This window comes from Culex quinquefasciatus, chromosome 2, assembly GCF_015732765.1.
Source record: "Culex quinquefasciatus strain JHB chromosome 2, VPISU_Cqui_1.0_pri_paternal, whole genome shotgun sequence".
Classification (NCBI taxonomy): domain Eukaryota; kingdom Metazoa; phylum Arthropoda; class Insecta; order Diptera; family Culicidae; genus Culex; species Culex quinquefasciatus.
In genome coordinates this window covers 97,706,555-97,730,803 of record NC_051862.1, presented here as the reverse complement: position 1 = coordinate 97,730,803, position 24,249 = coordinate 97,706,555, and the positions used below count along the sequence as shown (strand labels likewise).

Below are 24,249 nucleotides of genomic sequence, written 5' to 3'. Positions count from 1 at the left end.
ATATTCTTCACCACATCGAATGCATTTGTCATTGATGAACGACCTGTGCTTGAAGTTTTTGAAGCTTTTGAAAAATAACAAGATTGAAAAATAAGTGTTATTAAAATGAAACTGGATTGAAATTCACCAAAATTTAATAGTCTGTCGATTGACTCGTTTTTCAAAATATTTGGATATCCCGACTTAGATAAATTTCAACGATTTAAAAAAAATAATCTTAGTGGGTATATAAAAAATTGAAAACCAGCCTTAACATTTTGCCTTCCTCACCTCAATGAGGAAAGGCTTTAAAATCACTCGAAAAATGAACTTCTTTATTCGACCTCTTAGACCCACCTTCACGTATACCTATCGACTCAGAATCAAATTCTGAAAAAATGTCTGTGCGTGTGTCTGGATGTGAGTCCGTGCACCGAAAAATATGCACACGATTATCTCCGGACTGGCTGAACCGATTTGGACCGTTTAAGTCTCATTCGATCCGTCTTGGGGTCCCACAAGACCCTAGTTAATATTATGAAGTTTACAAAAGTACTTCAAAAGTTATGCTAAAAAAACGATTTCGCTAGAGTTTGAAATATTGTAAAAAAGGGTGGTTTTTGTAAGAAAACCCATCATGCTCTATATTGTTAGAAAGGTATTTGAAAGACCTTTCCAACGCGTTCAAAAGATAGAAGATCTGACAACCCTATCAAAAGTTATGAGCACTTATGTGTTAATTATACACTTTTTTGAGGCCGGATCTCAAATATGTTGATAAAAAAGTTGTCCGGATCTATCATGCGACCCATCGTTGGATAGGTAATCAAAAGACCTTTCCAATAAGCCCAAAAGATTGAAGATCTGACAACCATATCAAAAGTTATAAATACTTAAGTGTTTTTAGTTCACTTTTATTGAGGCCGGACTCAGATATTTTGATAAAAAAAATGTTATTTATACACTTTTTTAAGGCTGTGTGGTGTATGAATGCGAGGAAGGCACCAACCAACTAAAGGTGGATTAAGTAACGTTTTTGAGATTTAAGCCATTATAGCGCTAAATTGATTATCTCGTCAAAATTTATAACACAAATTCCCATAGTTTCAGAGGAATTTGATGAATTACTTCACTACCAAAATATTACCACAATAGGGCATCCTGACTTGTTTCACAATTTCAAGTCATTTCTTTAGGGCAGGGGTGCCCAACCTTTTGGCCCTGCGGGCCAGATTTGGTTTTTCTGAAGCAGTGGCGGGCCGATATTAATATTTGATAAAAGTTGAAAAAGTAAACACATTTTTTTAAATTTTTTTATGATTAAGTTTTTTTTAAGCAAATACATAAAAGAACTAGTGTTGCAAATATGATTCATATATCTTGATTTTAAAAATGAAAAACAAACAACATTCAAAAATTAGTTTATTTGACTTATTTTAATTTTTGCTTGTTTAAAATTGTATCGATATTGTTTTTGACGATTGCAATTAAATACCTTGATAGATTTTTTTTATAAAAAAAACACTATAAAATTTCAATGATCATTGCAAGTTTTTGATACATTTTCAACATTTTAAAAATATTTCCAGCGATCTATTTGCAGTATGAATAATTTTATTTTTAAGCTTTTTTTTAAAAAAAAACTTTATCGATAAAAAGTTGTTTTGGAGGAATACATCAGTTTTGCTTACTTATTTATTTAAAAAAAAGAAAATAGAAAAAAAACTTCAAATTGAAGTAAAAACAGTCAAAACTGAAAGAAATAACATTTAGTCTTTTTGTAAATTTTAAGATAACAATCGAAGTTTTTTCATAAATTTAACAATTTTACGAAATGGATATTTTTGTTTTCCTGCACAATTTTTTCAGTTTAATAATATCAATATAAAAATTATAAGATTTAAATTCAAACATGAAGAATATTCTTGTAATATGTTAAAATTTGATCTCAAGCTTATTTTATTAATTCAGACAATAATTTAATTTATTTAATACTTCATGAACAGCCTTAAGGGCCGGTCATAGAAATATTTGTGAAAGCCGTCGCGGGCCGGATGAAATGACTACACGGGCCGGATCCGGCCCGCGGGCCGGACGTTGGGCAGGCCTGCTTTAGGGGGTATAGCAAAAACTTTTAAAATCAAGTTTGAAATTTCCGGTTTTCAATAAAAGCATTCGCTTTGAGACATCATTTTAGTGCCAAATTAATTATTTTGTCAAAATTGGTCAAAATTTTCCCATGGTTTCAGAGGAATTTGATAAAATACTGTAATACCAAAAGAATACCAAAATGTGGTGTTCGACCATTGACAAATTCGGCAATTTTGCAATATCAAAACAATACACAGCTAAAAAAGTAGTAATCCAGCTGCGTGTAAAAGGCCTGGGTGTAAAATAAATATTGCATTATTTTATGCAATCTTATGTGATTTTACACCCTGAAATATGTAGCCCATCAGTATGGGAAACCTACTTGACCGAAATGTCAGGCTCATATATGCGTTTATCCTTACAGCTCGGTCTGATGGCCGAGCGGGCTAAGGCGCCAGTCCTTACTGTTGGTGCTGGGTTTGAATCCCGTCGGTTGCAACTTTTTTTTTGTGTTTGCAAAAAATGTACATGCAGTGTGTAATATTAAGTGTTTATTTTGACGAAGGTGATGTGCATGCTTTTGCATGCGATTTTACCATCGGACTTTTTGCTGTGTACCTTAAATTGGTATGATAGCACATTTTGCTCTTGCATAATCCTCAAGACAAAACTTAGTATTTTAAAACAAAATTGCATAAATAATTCATTTGAAAATATTTTAATAAAAAATATATTTTCAGCCATACTAAAGACTTTTTTGGAAAAAATACGATAAATTTAAAAAGTACACAAAATTTCCCTGAAAACAAAATATAATGTGGCAGATTTGTGAATTCTATGCCTATTATCTCGAAAGTTCCTTAAAAAACGCTTATTAGAGGAAACAGAAATTGGAAGATTTTTTTTTTTGTATTTCATCTGAAAAATCTAAACGAACCCACAGTGAAGGTCAGAAAATGGCATGAAACGTAGATGGCAAAGGAAGGTTACAGGAGCGAGAGATGAATGTGTGCTTGTACGCTTTACAGTTGTATGTATGTGTGATGTAGCATAAAACAAGTGGTTACAAGTGTTTTGTTTTCCCATCTCGGGGCATTTTTTGCCATTCTGATCCCACTTGTTTCCAACATTTCCAATACGTGTGTGTAACCTTTACAGCCTCCGTTTCACCTTCCCCTACCCCATCCTACCAGAGGTGAGTTGGTCGAGCGATGATTTAAACCGAATGTGTTCGTAACCTCAAACCTCCCACCACCCCCAACACACACACACTCAAAAGCACACGTGGTTGGCAGTGTAGAAAATAATTTGACTCCCTCGGGGGAAAACACACCAGCAGCAGTGAATGACTGGCGGGACTACGAATACATGGCCTGAATTATAAGCTCTTAGCAAATACAGACCCACACACACGGTCCCTCTGAAAGGTGAGCCACACCTGGTCGTTTTTCATGGGAAAATGAGCACTGGCAAAAGCCGAACGTGGGACCGTTGCCCTATGACCGCGATTCGATGACCTTCGCCCCCTTTCACCGTTAACGAGCTTAAAATATTCAAATTTTCTATTCAGACCCATAAAAAAGTGCCGAGGTGCCGTCCTTAAATTTGCAAAATCTCTGTTACTTTAACGCTAATAGCATTTCTTTGTTCTCAAAGTCTTGGTCCCTTGGAAAGGATCGGTGGCACCCAGGCATGAGCGATGTTCCGGCACCGTGCGGCCACCGTTTGGATTTGGGATATCTGTGGACTTTTTCTTTTTTTCTGATCCGTTCTGCTCGGCAAACTTTCTTTGATATTGGCAAGTGTTTTCCCCATGGACCTTATTTACAACTCAGCACTTCAGAAGAGGACGACGACAGATTATTATACTTTGGCTCCTCGAGGAAAGGGACAGTCAGTCTTGCAGGAGTTAATCTTTCTGGTTCAATTTACGAGTCAGGGGAATTAGACGACGGAATGGTGCAAACAAAAGTCTTCATTCCATTTCGACAGCTGTGCTTTTTCAGATTTTTTTTATTTTATAAAAAAGCAGATTAACTGCACCTGCCAGGTTTAAAGCAAGACCAATTCGTAAAAAGATGTCCTCTTTCCTTAAAACGTTCACAATACACCAGGTAAAATTGAAAACAATTTAAAATTTATGTCATTCCGTCCGTACAGAATTGCCTTTAATTATTATGACTACATCCTTTAAAAAAAGTTTCAGCGGGGACAGGAGTAAAAACACCACCTTATTCATTGGTTACATCAAGTTGATAATTACACCCAAAACTGGGCAGAGCTCGTCTGAGAGAATAATGACCTCGAGTAGAGAGAATAAAGGTACCATTCACGCTCAATGAACACAGCTCGAGATGTGCGAAAGACTTATTCCCTTGATAAAAAAAAGTTCATCCGTCAAAACTAAAAACCAAAAGTGTCGACTACGATGACTTAACTGCCTCGGTCACCATAGCTTGGTGACTAGGGAGTGTTCAGATGTCGATGTATGACCCTTGTTGGAGATTTAACGTTTCCATTTACGAATAAACACATTCGTTATGATGGTGTGAATTGGAAGCATTATTCTTTCACTTTTGGCTTTGAGGCTCTCGACTCTGAGTTTTGGGTGTACATCATTTTTGCCTTCCTCACTGAGGCAAGGCTATAATCCTGCTCTAAAATTGAACTTTTTATTAAAAGCTCGAAAACCCACCTTGATGTATACATATCGACTCAGAATCGAAAACTGAACAAATGTCTGTGTGTATGTGTGTGTGTATGTGTGTGTGTATGTGTGTGTGTATGTGTGTGTGTATGTGTGTGGGTATGTGTGTGGGTATGTGTGTGTGTATGTGACCAATAATGTCACGCAGTTTTCTCAGCACTGGCTGAACCGATTTTGACCAAACCAGTCGCATTCGACTTGGGTTAGGGTCCCATACGGTGCTATTGAATTGTTTGAAGTTTCGATAAGTAGTTCAAAAGTTATGTATAAAAATGTGTTTTCGCATATTTTCGGAAGACGAATAAATGGTAGTAAACTGAACCAAACATCATCATGTTAAACATCGTTATTTAGGTAATTCAAAGACCTTTCCAACGAATCTACAACATTGAAGATCTGGCAACCCTGTCTCGAGTTATAACCGCTTAAGTGATATTTATGTACTTTTTTGAAGCCGGATCTCACTTAAATGTATGTAAACAATGTCCGGATCCATCATCCGACCCATCGTTGGTTAGGTAATTGAAAGACCTTTCCAACGAATCTACAACATTGAAGATCTGGCAACCCTGCCTCGAGTTCTGACCACTTAAGTGATATTTGTATACTTTTTTGAAGCCGGATCTCACTTAAATGTATGTAAACAATGTCCGGATCCATCATCCGACCCATCGTTGATTAGGTAATCGAAAGACCTTTTCAACGAGTCCACAACATTGAAGATCTGACAACCCTGTCTTGAGTTCTTTTTTTGTAGCTGGATCTCATTTAAATGTATGTAAACATTGTCCGGATCCATCATCCGACCCATCGTTGGTTAGGTAATTGAAAGACCTTTCCAACGAGTCCAAAACATTAAAGATCTGGCAACCCTGTCTCGAGTTCTGACCACTTATAATGCCACTTATGAGCCCTTGAGTGATATGTGTGTTTTTTTGGATCAAATTTGTGTCCAAACCCATCATATTACATAACACCCATTGTTGGAAAAGAGTGAGGAAGGCACCAACCACATAGGTGGATTAAGTTAGTTTTTTAATTTGTTCTTGCATATTCAACAAGCAATCAACTGAAGTTTTTCTAGAAAATATGTCATAACCAATTCTTAAATTTTGTTTTTCGCTTAGCCCAAAACAACTGAATTATTCAAAGACTGACAAAAAGGGGGAACATAACCACAAGATTAAACGATCGGAGTTTCATCAAACGTTCAGATAAACTTCAGATCTACCAATATACTTAGAAGATTGTTTGTCCGGAATACCTTTGAATCCAATCCATCTCTTGAACAATTTTACAAGAAAGCTCAAACTGCACACAATGCTTGTGTTCGCTTTTCAACCATGCAAAAGAAAGGAATCAAATCGTTTACTCAGTCCTCGCAAGAAGTGAAGCAAAAACTTTAGGTTTCACAGAATTACCAAGCTTCTTTGAACTTGGCAGTTATTGCTTCCGGGCAACACCACCATTCAACACAGAAGGAAAGCTCTCTCACACACAAACACGAGAAAAAAAAACATTACTGCGTTTAAACCTTGCATGCGGTAACGGTTTCCTTTCACACAGATCTCACTAACCAAAGCTTTGTATTTTATCTTCTCACTCTCCCACACAGGATACGGCAACATAGTTCCTCGCACGGAATGGGGTAAAATTGCAACGATATTCTACGCAATCATAGGAATGCCACTGTTTTTGCTCTATCTTTCCAACATTGGTAAGTTTACAACAACCTTCATCACCGCCACCGCAAATCAGACTTGCATTTGGCGAGATTATGGTGCGGGGTGGATTTTGAACATATTTTTGCATGAAGAAATAAATGAGGTTGTAACGTCCAAGGTTGAATAAATTTGAATTACCTTAAAACCCTTTTTTTCTTTTTCTTCCCTTTACGCAATAACTTCAAATTATCTCGAAAATCAACCGGTTCCAGGTGATATTCTGGCAAAATCATTCAAATGGACCTACGCCAAGTTCTGCCTGTGCCAGGTATGTCCGGGTGTGGCGCGACGGCGTGCCCTCCGAGCTAAGCGCCGTGCCAGGACCGAGGAACGTGACTACCAGGTAAGTCTGGGGTGTGGTCTTTCTTAAGTGCTCTTTGTCGGGTCGGGCTTCTGCTCTGCTTTCTCTTGTAATGCAATGCCGAATAAACAATTTTATTAATTTCACTTCAACCGCATACACCTGTCTGGCCTGACAGCAGCATATTTAGTACTGTTGCGCCAACTGTCAGGGTTTGGGGTCATCCATAAACGATGATATATGTTTTTATTGAAAATTATTTATAAAATAATATAATTTTTTGACTTTGTATCAATGGTCCCAGGGTAAAGCGAACTGTTATCTTAATTTGAGTTTATTTGGAATTGTTTGCTTTACTTATATCCTTATTCATTTGAACTTTGAGTGTTAGCCTTTTATTTTTTATTTATTTCTATTTATTCAGTTTTGTTTTTCAGTTAAGGAGTTACAAACATGTAAGAAATCACAAAATTTAATATTGCAAAAAAATGAATTTACTAAAAAAATGATTATCAATCACTCCTGAAAATTTCATAAAGATATTTCATTAATAAACTGAGTTAGAGACGATTTAAACTCAAAATTTTGCCATGCGCAAAGTGGACTATCAAACTTTCTGAGCGTTTTTTTCTCGAAACACCGAGTTGATTTACGAGTGCCACGATATCTCGAGATGTTATGGACCAAACTGGCTGAAATTTGAGGTGAAGACTCGCAAGACATATCCCGTGTCCATGACCGATTTTTAAATTTTGCTTTTTAAAAAAAATCCAGAAATCAAAAACTGGCGATTTTTTTATGAAAAACATAAAAAATATTTTTATCTTTTTTTAAATAAAGTTTTAAAACTCGGTTTTCGTGTGTAAGACACGGGACTGGTTCAACGAGTCTTTACCAAAAATGTGAGCCGATTTGGTCACCGCAGTATTGAGATATCGTTGGACCCATTTTTTTAAACTGCTAACTTTAAATATCTATGTATCAGCAATGATTCAACCAAATGTCCTCAAATTTATTTTGTTAACAGATGAAAATGTATATTTCAATACCCTGGAAACAAATTCAGGAAAAAGTCAAAATGTTTGTTCATGCAAACCTTGCCGATTTTTGCCATTTTTGCCGATTTATCTAAATGATCTAAATGATTTAAATGTACAAATATTTTTCAAAGTTTAAGTCACACCCTCCCTTCCATAATCCCCCCCCCCCCCTATGAAATTGGTCCAAAAAATCATGGAAACAAAAAAATATATGTATTTATAAATATAATAATAGTAAAAGCCAAATCAACTGAAAACAATCTAAACGCATTAATCATCAGGATTTTTATCCGGTTCAAAAGTCGGAATTACTTTGCCACTTTTCAACTACTGGGAAAATATGCCAAATAGAAACATTTGTTGAAAATTTTGACCAAGCTACTTAAAGTGGCTTCTTCAAATTAAAATGTAAAAAATACCATCCTCACCAGGGGCATTCAGATTCTTATTTATTGTTCATAATATATTTAATTACATGCAGATCTGTATTAAAAACGTCATCTGAAGAAAATTCTTCTTCATCTATATTCTGAAATTGTATTGAATTTGATCTTCAATAGGACTTGTAAGCAGAGTGGAAGGAGATGTAAGAAGAAATCTTTTGTTGGGTTTTCTTTCTAGCAAATTAGAAAAAAGGGGAGAAGTGCACAAGGAGTCCAGCTAGGTGGATTGCTCCTTAGGGTCGGCATACGGTACTCCACGGGACATAACAATAACTTCTAATAAATAACGAATAATTACACTTTAAAATACTTACACTGAATCACACACTTTACAGGGCAAAACAAGCAAAAGACCAGATATCATAAATAATTTAAGACGACACAGCATGATTGATCTTGACCTACATTTTTATTTTATTTTAGACGGGTTTCAATAATTTAAACAACTATACTTAAGGGGGGGGGGGAAGGGGAAGGGACCATATGGGGGGTGGGGGAGATTTAAAGACGTTTTAGCTGTTACACGTGTATTTGTCTGTTTACTTGCATGCTTAGGTTAAGATCGTTGCTGCTCGTTGGTCGACTTGCTACTGCTGTTGATCCGCTGCTGGTGACTGGTTCCGGAACTCGGCGGGAACGCCGGCGATGCCTCAAAGGCCGCCGGGGGTTTGTTAGCTTCGCCCAAGAGGGCCACGAGGGGGGGGGGGGATTTCTCCTTCGGCGTTTCGCGGGCCATATGGTGACGGATGGCCAAGTTCGCTGTCCGGGGAGTGGTACCGCGCGCACAATCTAGTGGTCCATCCCGAGCGAGGCACACCACTATTCTTTGGGGACTGGTCCACAGAATTTGACGTGTACCACAATGCACTCAGTACCGCGGTACTTCGTGCGACCAGTCCCGACCACTTTTTCACTTCACTGCAGTTCTTGTTGCACTACACTCGCTCGGGGGTACGTTTTCGACCGAGGGGACTTAACGCGGCCAGGGTTTTAACTTGTTCGTGGTGTCCACTAACCGTTTGTAGTGCTGTCCTTCCTCAGTCCGTACTATTAACTTTAAGTGATTTTAATCTGTGGTACGTCACTGTTTTGCACTGTTTGATGTGTGAATTTTAACTAGGTTATCAAATTACACACGCGAACTTTAGAACCGGGTCACATGTTGACGGGTGACACCGGCGCGATTGCCGATCTTCACTCCTCCGGACGATGGTAAAATAAGAGAGCGGGCCTTCGTTTGGGTCCGCTTTTATAGGGTATTTTAACCATTAGTGGACCCCCTAGTAGAGCCGAAGCACATTTTTCACAAATTTTCAATATTTTAATCACTTTTTCATAACCCTTTGTACAAAACAAAAAAATCTGAAGTCTTTTGAACAATTTTGACTATTTGTTTCATCAGTTATTTGTTTTTGAGCAGAAAAATAGCCAATTGAAAAAAAAGTTTTTTTTGCCTGTTATGGACCCCTTTTCCTATAGTGGACCCGGGTCCACTATAGGCAAACTGTTATTTTTATACCAAATTTTACCGATATTTGATGTTTTGATGCATGGTGTAGGTCTTATGATAGATATAATGAATAAAAGATGGATTTTGCTCACTTTTCATCATAAACAAATATTTTTTGTTAACCAATTTGGCTTTAAACAACAAAAAACCTAACAGACATTTAAACACATTTATTTCCGAAAAAGATCAGAGAAAACGTTTCAAAAACCACTGTAAACATAAAAATAATTTGAAAAAGTAATCTTGATGCAAATTTTTCCATATTAATTACATAAATGGTTGACCGAAACTAAACAATAGAATTGTTTACAGTTGCTGATAAAACCACGCATGTTTATTGTGAAAAAATGTTTTGTTATTGATTTATTATTACAAAATATCATTTCAAACTGCAATTATGATGCTTCAGTTAAGTACAATTAACTATAGTTTTGATTAATTATAAAAATTCTTACGGCTTCAGCATTTTTGGTACTTTTAACATGAAAACAGCTATATTTATACTCGTAATTGGAAAAATATGCGTTTAGGTTGATAACAACAAGCATTTATTACATGTTTTAGAGAAAATTTTGCTTGAATACACAGTTTTCATCATTTTTGAAGGTTTTATTAACAGGGGTCCACTTTTGGAAAAGTTTGGATTTTCGTTGTCCTATATTGGACCCCCCTAATTTTTGCTCAAAAATTGCATTTCTTCGCTTTATTTTAGTAAAGATCCTTAAACTTACATTACTTCGACTTGCTAAAGTTAAATAATCAGTCAAAAAATGATTGGATGGTTAATTTAATCATAAAATATAAATGCAGTTTTGTTGCGAAAATGCTAGTGGCCATGGCTGATTTCAGATGTCGAACTCAAAACACTTATTTTGGTGAAAAGGACCATTCAATGTCAGTCAACATTGTTATAAATGATGCTGAATATTCCAAATAAAAGATTTGTAGACAACAACACGCTTAAAATTGTGATATTATTGAATTTTTCATCAAAAACCCTTCAGAGGGTCCACTATAGGAAAGGAGTCCACTAATGGATAACGTACCCTACCCCCAGAAAATCCATTCCCGCCAGCTCACTTCCGCTTGCGACGATGACAGTTGGTTGACAGTGACATCTGTCACTGTCAGCTGGAACAGGCTGGAACTTACATTTCATATGGGGTTGGTGTCTTTGTATTTTTCTTGTGACTTTTCTCGACTTAACAGAGTCGCCTACTTTTAATTGATTTTAACTGTGCTTGTTTTCTTATTGTTTCTTTTAAATCATGCATGAATAGGTTTTAATAAATAGGAAATAAATTAATAAAAAAATCTCCTAGTTTGACACCAACCAAAGGCTAATAAATATTAAATAAATGCATGTGGCACACGATAAACATGAAGACATACATTTAAATATATTTAAACATTTACAGACAACAATTTAAAAATTTACAATCTTCCTTTCAGTCAAATCATGCTCGTTTTTGATTCAGTGTGTATTTTTTGCCTTCCTCACCTTACTGAGGAAAGGCTATAAAATCACTCGAAAAATGAACTTCTCAATTAGACCTCCTAGACCCACCTTCATGTATACCTATCGACTCAGAATCAAATTCTGAGCAAATGTCTGTGTGTGTGTGTGTGTGTGTGTGTGTGTGTGTGTGTGTGTGTGTGTGTGTGTGTGTGTGTGTGTGTGTAGGGATGTGGGTCTGTGCACCAAAAATATGCACTCGATTATCTCGACATTGGCTGAACCGATTTTGTCCGTTTTGGCGTCATTCGATCCGTCTTGGGGTCCCATAAGTCGCTATTAAAAATTATGCAGTTTTGTTAAGTACTTCAAAAGTTATGCTAAAAAAACAATTTTGACTAAAGTTCGGAAGATTGTAAAAAGGGTGGTTTTTGTAAGAAAACCTGTCATGTTATACTTTTTCAGAAAGGTATTTGAAAGACCTTTCCAACGCGTCCAAGACATTGAAGATCTGACAACCCTGTCAAAAGTTATAAGCACTTAAGTGTAATTTTTGCATTTTTTGGAGGCCGGATCTCAGATATGTTGATGAAACCGTCGTCCGGATCTCTCATGCGACATATTGTTGGATAGGTAATTAAAAGACCTTTCCAACGCGTCCAAGACATTGAAGATCTGACAATCCTATCAAAAGTTATAAGCACTTAAGTGTCATTTTTACACTTTTTGGAGACCGGATCTCAGATATGTTGATGAAACCGTCGTCCGGATCTCTTATGCGACATATCGTTGGATAGGTAATTAAAAGACCTTTCCAACGCGTCCAAGACATTGAAGATCTGATAACCCTATCAAAAGTTATAAGCACTTAAGTGTCATTTTTGCACTTTTTGGAGGCCGGATCTCAGATATGTTGATGAAACCGTCGTCCGGATCTCTCATGCGATATATCGTTGGATAGGTAATCAAAAAACCTTTCCAACGCGTCCAGATATTGAAGATCTGACAACCCTATCAAAAGTTACAAGCACTTAAGTGTCATTTATGCACTTTTCGGAGGCCGGAGCTCAGATATTTTAATGAAACCGTTGTCCGGATCTCTCATGCGACCTATCGTTGGATAGGTAATCAAAAGACCTTTTCAACAAGCACGAATTGGATTGGGGATCTGGCTACCCTATCAAAAGGTGTAAGCATATAAGTGCCCTGCAATATGAAGACTATCCAATCTAGTGGTATGAATAATGAGTCAAATTGATAAAACACTGAAAAACATCGACCTTTTGTGTCTATTTTGGATAGCACTATTTAAATGTGATGGTGCCACCCTAGGATGGATTAAGTTACGTTTTTTTATTGGAACTGTGAAAACACAGGTTACAGACTCAAAACATTGAAGTTGAAATGCACATGAAAAAATTTTGAGTTTTCTCCCCTTAAAGAAGAAATTGGTTTTTGAGGTTTCTTAAGAACCTTAGAATGTTTCCAACAAGGTGTGGAAAAAGAATTCATTTCTTCGACATCTCTTGCGAATTTTTCATATTTTTCATATTTCAGGAGATTGATTCTGTGGACAGTAAAATTTTTGTAAATCTTTTTGAATTCGCTTCAGTGCAGGATCACGTGAATGTTGAAAAAGTCTATGGCGAGCATTTTTCAAGCAAATCAAAAGCTGAAGATTGTCATCAATAATTGGAGAAATAATTTTTACTTGTACTTCAGGAATAGCAATATTCCTAGCATCCAAAATTGCATTTCGATGCCGATGTTCTCTTTCATACTACAACCAGAACTGGGCATCGGCATGCAAGAAGAAAAAGAGCATGGTTCGGTAGTAAAACGGTACTGTGAACGGTCGGAGAGGATAAATCCCAAAATCACCGGGAGTACTTTACTCGTGGAATCATTTCCCAAAAAGTTCACCCTCCAAAGAAACGGCGGTACCGAGACTCAAACCCAAGACCTTTGGCATATTAAACCGCGATTAAGGAGCTTTCTTTTATTATGTAACACAAATTTGAATTTTTTCTATACTCTCGCCACATTCCTCTCGTTTCTTTTCGAAAGGACTATCCGCATGGTCTTTATCTTTGGGTATAAGCTTGCTGGGATTCCTATCTAGATAGTACAAGAGAGCACACGGGCACCGATTTGTTAAAGATTCCAAGGTTGGATTAATATCAGCTTTGGTTTTTTTAAACAAAATCATGTCCTCATTAGCTTTGTGAGAATAAAACACAGAACTAGTGGTACTCGTAGCTGCTTCATGATAAGTGAAAATTTACTGGGAAATGATCAAAATCAAAAACACTTACTTTGATTTGTCAAAACCAAATCAATCGAAAAGCAAGTTGGTCCCTTCGGGTATAAGGCTAGAAGAGCAATCTCGAAATAGAATTTTATCATTGGAATTTACTTTAGAATTATTCCAAGATTGGTGTTTATTGAACTTATGCTGTTAATTTTAAAATCAGGAGTTCTCACGCAATTTCTGAATGGCCCAAAAAGAGTTTGCTCCTTACATGCACTTTTGACTGCAGGTATCCTCTGCCCGGAAACTCGGCCAAGGTGCATCTCGGCAGCACCTTTTTTAATAGCCAAGTGTATTTGAAACTAACAATGTTTGTTGTAGTCGCCTGTCTTGTCTGTGCGCTCTTTCTCGTCGCTTTTTCCAGAGTTAGAAGTACAAACCAAGGCGACGACTAAAGCAGTTGGTCTGCACTCCACGTCTTTTTCTGCTGTGTAATTGAAAATTTAAATTTATTCCTAGGTGGGGTTGTCGAGACGGGACGGGATTCAGATTTTGTTTCTGGAAATGGTTTCTTGTTTTGGGGTTCGTGAGTGTTCTGCAGAGCTGCACAATAGTGCTGCCACTGCACGATTTGGCTACGATTATCCTTTAACTTTTTTTTCTACTCTGCGCAGTCCTGAATGGTGCTGCATTTCGCAGATGGCAAAGTGCTGAGGAGATGCAATCTGCTGGCTGCTGCAGAGCGTAGTGGGGTGGCGTGGCATTTCAGCACAAACGACGAAGGTTCATTTCCCATGGAAAAAGGTGCATGTGATGAACTTCGAGAGCTGTGTGCACTGTACGTGATTCGGGGAAGTTGGTGTGTGAATATGTGCACAAAACAGGATTAGTTTAACGTGTAATCTCTTAATCTCAATTTTGAGGCTTTCGAGATAAATTGAATTACCGTTGATTGGAACGGTGAATTTGCTGGAGCTGTGAAATGAACTGAAAATTGGATTTTATTTCTCATGTGGCATAGGGCAATCTTAGAATTGTTTGCAAAATTATTGTACAACAGTACAAAACTGTTCGTTCTGTGTATTGTCCAGACATTTTGTTGAATTTAGTTGCCGGAGTCACGAGTTATTATCAAAATAACGTGAAGTGTTTAACTTGATTTCAAGCTGTGAATTTATAGCACAAACTGTTCAAATCTATTTTTTTTTTTTGGTTTTGTTAAACATATTATTATTGTGATTTGAAACCAAGTTTTGAGGCTCTGTGAAGGCGTGACATTTAGCTTAGAAGATTTTTTTAACTTTTGTTTTTTGTTTTACACAATGCATCTGAATTTTATGAGACTTTTTTTTTCAATTTAACGAAATACTTCTTAACTGAAATTGATGACATTTTTTTTGCTAAATGCCGTTTGCTGTTGGAAGGCGTGCGTTGTACCGTGCGTGGTACCATGTTCCACGAAGTGGAACCAAAAATAAAATACTATTGTTCCCTATGGAATACACTGTGTTTAGAATATACAGCTATAATTACCAAAATGTTTCTGTCATTTATTGATGGTTCGTAATCAAACACTCCCAAGAGGCAAGTGCAGTTAAAAGCTTCACGAATTTGAAACATTAGATTTCAACCCATCCTGTTTGCTTGAAATGGCTCCATTATGACCCGTGTTCTCCACTCCACTGCTCCAAGGTTGGCAAAAGGTTGCACTTTGCACTCTTGCCGGCTTCTGCAATCGGTCGGTCAGAGGCGGTCTCTCTAGATTGGTTTCCTCAAGGCAGCCCCAAATTCGCCTCGAGCTGGCTTGTCTTCCTGTTGTCCTTTTTCGACAGGATGTGCTCCATACTTTTGCACGATTTTCGGAAGTTTGCTGTATCATGTTATGTTGGGGCTACTCTTTGGCAGTTTTCGAAGTATTGTAAACCGGTTGACAGCAGAGCAACAATAGAGAACCCCGGTGGGAGACGTGCCAACTCATCCGGGCTTTGGTGTATTATCATTTGAATACCAACTCTTTGTTAAGGATGAACGGAATTCGATTTGGAATTCTACGATAGCCACTCAATTGAGTCAAGATCAATGGCGACAATTGGTTCCGAAACGGGAAACGCAATTTCTGTATGGTTTCTGAATTTATTTATTTTCATTTTCTTTGCAAAAAATGAGTTTGGGTTGTGAACTCAATTTGTTGTTTTTTGATAATGAAATTTTTTAGATAGTCGAGAGTTTGAATATTTAAAGTAAGTAAGTTACTAATACTACACCCAAAGTTAAAGACCGAGGGGATAGTCCTCCCGAAAAGAAACATGAGGAAAGCACTGTTACGATACGACTGCCATCCACATACAAAGCGAGTGAAGTCAAATTCGAACCAAGATCGAACCAAGTTTTTAGCGCGTGGCATTTGAAAAAATTACATTAATAAAAAAAATCCGTTTTTTTTCTTTAGAAAGATTTATGTTTAATCTCAAATTTGAACTAGCGGAACAGCATATAATTCCATTGAGAACCTACTGTTGTCATATCAGCACTTTGACGTTCAGTTACAGCTAGTTTAAAGCATTTTCGTCAGAAATTTAGTTAGTATTCTGAATGCGTAATTCATGTTAATACAACGGACAGGAAATATAAACAAATTTTATTTAGTTTCAAACCGAGGTAGAATCTAACAAAAACATAATTTGAGAAAAAAAAATGTATTTATTTCATACGACCTTTTCAAAAACCATACGTAAACAATACTGACAGCGCCTCTGGTGGGGACTTCAATAAACTGCATGCGTGTCAGATCCCTGGAGGAAAGTACTATTTTGCGATAGTAAAGACCTCTCGCGTGTTCATCCGTTCATTGAAACAGTTCATCCTATTGAGTGGCTCATATGGACAAATGACCGCAACTTAGTCACTGAACCATGGTTGCCCATACGGCAAAGGCACGGTTCAATATGCCGAAGGTCTAAGGATCGAGTCTCGGTACCGGCATTTTTTTTTTGAAAGATAAACTTTTTTGGAAAATGAACTCATGAGTAAAGTACTCTCGCTAATTTCGGGATTTATCCTCTCCGTACGCACAAAGTACCATTTTACTGCCGGGCTCTTTATCCTCTCGTATGCCGATGCCCAATTCTGGGTGTAACTAATTACAGATCATGGAAGCAATAAATTGATCATTTCATTCAATTATTAGATCGATATTATCGATAAATGTTATTGAGTGCACTTAGAAAAACTAATCAATATTTGCGATTTTGTTCAATGTTAAAGAGTGTGCCACATTGCAGTAATCAATGAAAATTTTCATCTTTATAAATTTTTTTTATAAGGACTCTTTATTTAACATGAAATACGTATGGTTTTTGTAGTTGATTAACATATCAATACAGATCAATCAATAAAACTTATGTTTTAAAAATTAGTTGCAAAACTGTGCATTGACAGCAAATTTGGAAGCAGGTTTGATTTCTGCAGAAATAATATCAATAAGACTACACCCTTATGCATAAAATTAACAAAAAAATGAAAAAAAATATCTCACGATCTTTATTGTTGCTTTCAAAAAGATTAACCTTAGCACGAACCATATTTCACGATGAGAATAAAAATATATTCCACTCCAACGTTGCATATTCAGTCTTGTTTATAACAAGCACATTTCCAGCTGAAGCCTGAACTCTTTCCTAAGCCATACTTTAGCCTTACAATTGAGTGTCACCATCCGGTCGTACGGCAGTTGTGCCCGCCGAGTCCCGACCGGCCTCGGAATGTTTGACCCTCGGCTCGGTTCGTCGTTTTTCTGTGCTGGCCTGTGAAAAAGTGCATAAACCTGCCGTGAATATTAATGGCTGCAAATCTAACGAAGGTGTTGAGAAGGATTGTGTTTTGCTTCCTGCATCCAGCAGCCGCCATTGTTCTGTCTGCCCGGCGCAGTTTTCCGATTCCTTTGCCATTGTTCTATACCCCCACACATACACTGCTACACTGCTACACTTACCACCCAGCAGCTCAGCGTGCGCGAGTGTGTTTGTTTGGAACTCTGCTGCCACTACTTCTGCTTCGCTTGCTCTATTTATTGCATTATATTGCTCGTGAAAATGCACACATTTTAATTTATGTTGTGAACCGCAACAAAAGCGTGAGAGACGGCGGAAACGAGCGCGAATGTTTCCTTTTCACGAACCGAAACTACTGCGGAATTCTCCTGAGAAGAAAAAAAATTAGCTTTGCATTAACTTAACCAAATGTCCAAAGATGATTTTTCAAAATATCCGTTTGCTAAAATTATTTAGGGACCTATAAAGGGAAATGCAATGTGGCTCTCTACTATAGACAAATGTAAACACTGACATAAGGAGTGAAAGAGATACACAATACTCTTTGGAAGAATGGTCAATTTCAATAAAATATGTTTTTAATAAAGTATAATTCTGGTCTTTTTTTTTTCTTTTTTTAAATGGTTCAATAAACCAAATTTTCAGTTTTTGTTTTTTGGGTGTTTTTCAATACCCCTGACTCAAGACGGTTCCACAAACACCACAAAAGCAAAAACTGGAAATTTGATTTATTGGACCTTTTCAATAAAAAACTTCAGAATTCGTCCAATTATTCAAATATGTCATGCTTTTAATAAGACTAGTTCAAAGTGTTTACCCCTCGGCTCTGGACGAGGTCAAGTTAGGGGAGGCAAAGCAAATAAAAATACAAAATTTCACATTTTGAAACAAAAAGTATCGAAAAGTTCTTTATATAACATTTCAGTAATGCCACCATGAAAAATTAGTAAATCGACGCGTTTGTTCCTGTGACAAACGCGTTCTGACCTAGAATCCCTTTGGCCACTTGTCGCACTTTCATCAATGTCCAGGCTTTGTCAAATTAGCAAGGCAAGATTGAAACTTCTTTCTTATGAAAAGTGACAAAAAAATTCGGTGCTTTTTGGTTTTCAATTAATATCTCAGGATTGAAATAAAAATGTTGGGGAGGCATTGTGAGCTGCACAAATTGGCGTTTTAACTCAATGTGGCCCAAAATGCACTCACGACAAGTTAGCGCGACGGCGACGAAATATCAATGAGTTCTTTAAAATATAATTTTTCCAAAACTTTTACGTTTTTTTTTATCAATTTGTGGTTCTGAAGTACAAAACTTGATATAATATTAGAATAGTAGTTTATGCAACAAGTTGCAAAAAGAGGATTTTTTCAGCACGAGTCGTACATTTATCTAACGAGGTTCACCGAGTTAGATAAATACGATGAGTGCTGAAAAATTTAAGTTTTGTAACGAGTTCCATACAACATTTTTTGCAATTCCGAAAAACACCCATTAAGTGAAATTTGAAGTCAAATTTTCATGTATATGTAATAAATCGTTTAAATCAAAAAAATGTTGAAAAGTGTTACTTTTCGACACAAGAGCTGAAAAGTTCAACTTTTCAGCACCCATTTCAGTGCTGAAAGTAGAACTTTTCAGCATTTATTTTGAAAAGTGTTTTTTTAATAAGGCTGAAACTTGTTTGGTGCATTCGGTATGCTCAATGAAGCCATTTTGCATCATTAATTGATCCATATAATTTTCCATACAAATTTGGCAGCTGTCCATACAAAAATGATATATGAAAATTTATATCTATACCTTTTGAAGGAATTTTTTGATCGACTTGGTGTCTTCGGCAAAGTTGTATGTATGGAAAAGGACTACACGTAAAAAAATGATACTCGGTTAAAAAAAAATGGGTGATTTTTAATTTCACTTTTTGTCACTAAAACTTGATTTGCTAAAATAACACTATTTTTATTTTTTAAATATTTTGATCTGTTTTAGGGGACATCAAATGCCAACTTTTCAGAAATTTCCAGGTTTTGCAAAAAAATCATTGACTGAGTTATGAATTTTTGAATCAATACTGATTTTTTGAATGCCGGGAACCGTGGTGACGGGGAAGTAAATGTTGGCTCCGGCCTAACCAAGAGGGTTAGGTCGATAGTTCAATCCAGGTGTAGGAGTCGTCTCCCTGAGTCCTGCCTCGGTGGAGTCACTGGTAGGCAGTTTGACTAACAACCCAAAGGTCGTCAGTTCGAATCCCGTGGTGGACGGAGGCTTAGGTGTAAAAAGAGGTTTGCAATTGCCTCAACAATCAAGCCTTCGGACATCTAGTTTCGAGTAGGAATCTCGCAATCGAGAACGCCAAGGCAATGCTGTAGAGCGAATAATTTGATTTTAGATTTTTTTTTATTTTTTTTAAAAAATCGAAATATTGGTCGCAAATTGGTCAACTTCATTTTTCGATGTATGTATAATCAAATTTTCAATCAAAAAGTACTTTAGTGAAATTTTGATAAAGTGCACAGTTTTCAAGTTATAACTATCTTTAGGTAACTTTGTTGAAAAAAGTCACAGTTTTTCATTTTTTTTTAATTAGCTCACATGTTTGCCCACCCTTGAAAAAATATTTTTAAAAAGCTGAGAAAATTCTCTACATTTTGCTCTTTTCGACTTTGTTGATACGACCTTTAGTTGCTGAGATATTGCCATGCAAAGCACGGCGTGTTTTCTAGAACAACCTTATCAGGAAAAAATAGTCGTCGCCACTGTCAAATGTGTCTTATAGGAAATTTTCTCAGCTTTCCAAAGCTTCTAAGAGCGAAATGTTTCATCGAGAAATTTCTGAGATATCTTTATTTTAAGTTTTTTGTTTTAAATCCCTTCATCATTTATTGGAAACTTTTTAATAACAGTTCTAGAAACTAGTCAAATGATGTGTTTATGTGTAATTTACTCATCAAAATGTGCAAAATAAGACAAGATACACAACGAGGTTGCAAATCGCTAAACATTTTGAAAGTTATATTTTAACTGAGTTTTGAATTTGTGGGATTTACTTAGTAATCAAAATCATAAAACCGCATTCAAATAAAAAAAATACTAGAATTATTAAATTCTTACATAATTTCTGTGAACATGTATCACGTGCCTGCTATGATATGGCTAATATAACCAAAAATTCGGCAGGTTTTAGATTTTTAAGAGTATTATTGCATTTTTATGAATAAATAAGATATTTCCTTAAACAAACATGAACCAGGAACAAAGATACAAAATATGATTCAAACTCAAAAATGTACTACAAATTACTGTTGCATGCTTGAAAAGTCATGAGTATAAAGTAAATATATTTTTTAATGTTTTACTGTTGAAAATGCCTTTGAAAATAGCAATAAAATTTGTGAGTTTCAACTGAGAATGTAGAAAACACCTTCACAAACATTTTTTTGTTGAAACAAAAATAAAATAATAATTTTAACAAAAAATCAAATGGAAAATTTAATTACAAGCTATTTGAACAAAAATCAAGATACTTGTAAAATGTTTAAAAAAAAAACTTATAAAAAAAACCTTTCATACTCATGAAAAGTATTTAATTTCGAGTAAATAACATGTTTTGGTATCCATGCAACTGGTTAATGTTTGGTTAAGGAAATATGATATTTATTCATAAAAATCTAATTACCCTTAACAATCTCAAACCTGCAAAAAATTCGACTGTATCAGCTATGTATCTATTAATTCTTGTGAACATATATTTTAATACAGTTTTCTGATTTCAATTTCTGAAAAAAAACGCATATTCAAAAACACGGTTAGAACTAAATTTTTAAAATGTTTAGCGATTTGAAACCTTTTAAATAGTTGTTTCTTGACTTATTTTGCATATTTGATGAGTAAATGACACATAAAACGCATTTTTTGACAAGTTTCCTGAACTGTTAATAAAATGTTTCCAAAAAATGATGCTGGGATTTAAAACAAAAAACTTAAAATAAAGATATCTCAGAAATTTCTCGATGAAAAATTTCGCTCTAAGAAGCATTTTTTCTCCTTAAGGTTGCCCAGAAAACACGCCATGCAAAGGTTTTAAAACAGGAAAATTGATGTTTTCTAAGTCTCACTCAGCAACCCACCATTTTCTAATGTCGATATCTCAGCAACTAATGGTCCGATTTACAATGTTAAAATATGAAACATTCGTGAAATTTTTCGATCTTTTCGAAAACAATATTGTATGGACCAACTAATCATGCAAAATGGTTTCTTTGGGCATACCGAAGGCACCAACAAAGTTTCAGCCTGATTAATAAATACGAAAACTGCAATGAAAGAACAAACACGTGTTTGGCTATATTCAGCACTGAGAGTATCAATACGGAAAGAAGAGCAGTTGAATTTGGGCCATGGATATTCAGGCTTGATAATTGTAGTTGCTAAAAGCTGATGGTTTGATATTTTTACAACTATGTGAGTACGATTCGTATCGTTTCGCAATGTTCTACAAAATTGATCCCCAGAACAAAACATTAAAAATACTGAAAAAAGGGAACAATTTAAAAAATCTCATTTAAACTTTTTTTTTGTACCACACGTTTTTTTTTTTTTTGGAAAATAAATGCTTGAAACTTCAGAGAAACTATCAGCACACCACCTCCAATACACAGACAGCAGCGCGCGCGTCGAGCGCAAAACAAAGTGTGACGATAAATTTAAATTTTTGGTGCAATTTTTCACTGAACTTTCTTTCTTCTTGTACATTTTTCATCGCCGTGCTGTTTGGCGTTTCATCCACCACGGCTTCCGTCCTCGCCCGGGGGATCAATCAGTCGGAGCTGGGTGACAACGGGTTCGACACGGCCACCATCACCACCTCCAATGTGGAGGACGACATCGAGGACGAAATCACTGCCGAAACACAAACCGTTACCGTTCCAATTACTATTTGTATAATGATCATGATCGGGTGAGTACTCTTGCTGTGTTGCTGCAAACTCCCCCTTGTAACCGTAGGATAAAATTCACCAAATCCACTCTTTTTTTCCTGCTGCACATTTCAGGTATATATTTTTCGGTGCTCGACTGTTTGCCGACTGGGAGAACTGGGATATACTAGATGGTAGCTACTTCTGCTTCATTTCCCTCAGCAGCATCGGCTTCGGGGACATTGTGCCCGGTGCCTCGGTAAGTTATTATTTAAAATTCCCTCCGCTTTCCTCCACCACGAGAACACAATGATTGAGTTTACTCTCTCCTGAGGGGTAAAACAACAAAGTGTCATTCATGTGCGCAATCTCTGGACTTAATTGCATTTTTGCATTGTACTCAATTGAGCAAAGTAAGCATGAACGAAAAAAACACCTTTCATCGTAAACAAATTGAGCTCAATTACATTTTCCAGAAAAGCTGTTTTTGATGTCGTTTTGAAAAACAATGCAATATTATTCAATTGAAAGCCTTACAAACATAAATGAGACTCAAAATAGTTGCATTTCCTCTTTAAAGTAAATTAGTATCGACAAAAAAATAACAAAATCAAAAGCAAAATTTTAATTTCTTAGGCTTGTTTAAAAAAGTATTTTTTTGCAATTCCGTCGTGAAACTACTTACTTTTCCTGTCATTCTTGAACGACGAAATAGCCTACTTTTCTGTACCAAAAATAACAGAATCAAATAGCAACACTTTTCAAAATAAATGCTGAAAAGTTCTACTTTTCAGCACTTGTTTCGAAAAGTAACACTTTTCAACATTTTTTTGATTAAAACGATTTATTGACAAAATACATGAAAATATGACATAAAATTTCACTCAGTGTGTGTTTTTTTGGAATTGCAAAAAATGTCGTATGGAACTCGTTGCAAAACTTGATTTTTTCAGCACTCTTCGTATTTGCGACTCGTGTTTAAAAAATCCTCTTTTTGCAACTTGTTGCATAAACTACTATTGAGTTTATCACAAGTCTTTTGAGCAAGTTTACAATTCCAACACTGAATCTGAATAGGATGCTAAAATCAGAACCAAAAAAAAATCGCAAAAATGTGAACTCGAAAAAAATGTACCAAATTCCTAAATTCTAGGAATTTTGGCTCTTTTCCTTATTAAGTAATCCAAAAAACCCGATAACTAAATAAGGAAAAGAGGCAAAATTCCTAGAATAAAGGAATTTTGTACTATTTTTTTTATTTCAGTGAACAAGCGGTTTAAAAAAAAGCAACCCTGACCAGATCTGTTCCGATTCATGTTACGTTTTCGTCATGGTTTTCTTAAAAACGTAACATTAAGTAGATTAAATTTGTGTTTGATTCTCTATTTCATAAGTGATTGTTTATGTTTTTGCGAATTAATTTTTGTCCGCGTTTATGACTACCGGAATAAAAGTAAACAGTTTCTCACAGAAAAATGATCTATCGTTATTAGATTTATTTTATGCATCGGTGCCAATTTTGAGCGAAATTGATTAAGACTAACCCATTGGTAGTCGAGCCTGAATCCCACTTTTCGGTTTATTTGGGTGGAAAATGCGTATCCAAACCTATAAGAAAATTGGGTACGTTTCCTGATATTTCTTACACATTATAAATGTGGAGCGATTTTGCACATAATTAATGTAGAGTTCTAAAATAGCTCAAAAAACAACATTCAGCTGGTGGATTTTTTTTTTGGGGAAGTCACAAAAAATAATTTTGCTTGGCGTAAAGAAAAATAAGAAAAAAACTTTCACATATTTTTCTAAATTCAAGACAAACATTTGAAAAAGGTCTGCTGCAGCAGTGCACAGTGGTCCAGATCGCAAAATTAAGTGGAAAATAGATTTTCCGAAAAATTGTTAAGTTTTGGAGCTTTGGTGTCTTCCGTGTCTTCAGAAGAGTTGTTGCATATGGAAAGGGGCAACTTTTGGTTTGGTTGAAAATTAGGGTGGTTCAC

The 24,249-nt window shown here is 35.9% G+C and overlaps 1 protein-coding gene across 6 annotated transcripts in view; it reads left to right on the top strand.

The window, feature by feature from the left end:
- The window catches only part of LOC6044626 (potassium channel subfamily K member 18), an 86,151-nt gene that overhangs the window by 35,170 nt on the left and 26,732 nt on the right, over positions 1-24,249 (top strand). For all 6 annotated transcript variants that reach the window (XM_038254119.1, XM_038254118.1, XM_038254117.1 and 3 more), the window contains exons 5-8: positions 6,393-6,494; positions 6,714-6,844; positions 22,154-22,290; positions 22,385-22,508. In XM_038254119.1, coding sequence (XP_038110047.1) covers positions 6,393-6,494; positions 6,714-6,844; positions 22,154-22,290; positions 22,385-22,508 — 494 coding nt within the window. The remainder of the gene's footprint in view (positions 1-6,392; positions 6,495-6,713; positions 6,845-22,153; positions 22,291-22,384; positions 22,509-24,249) is intronic.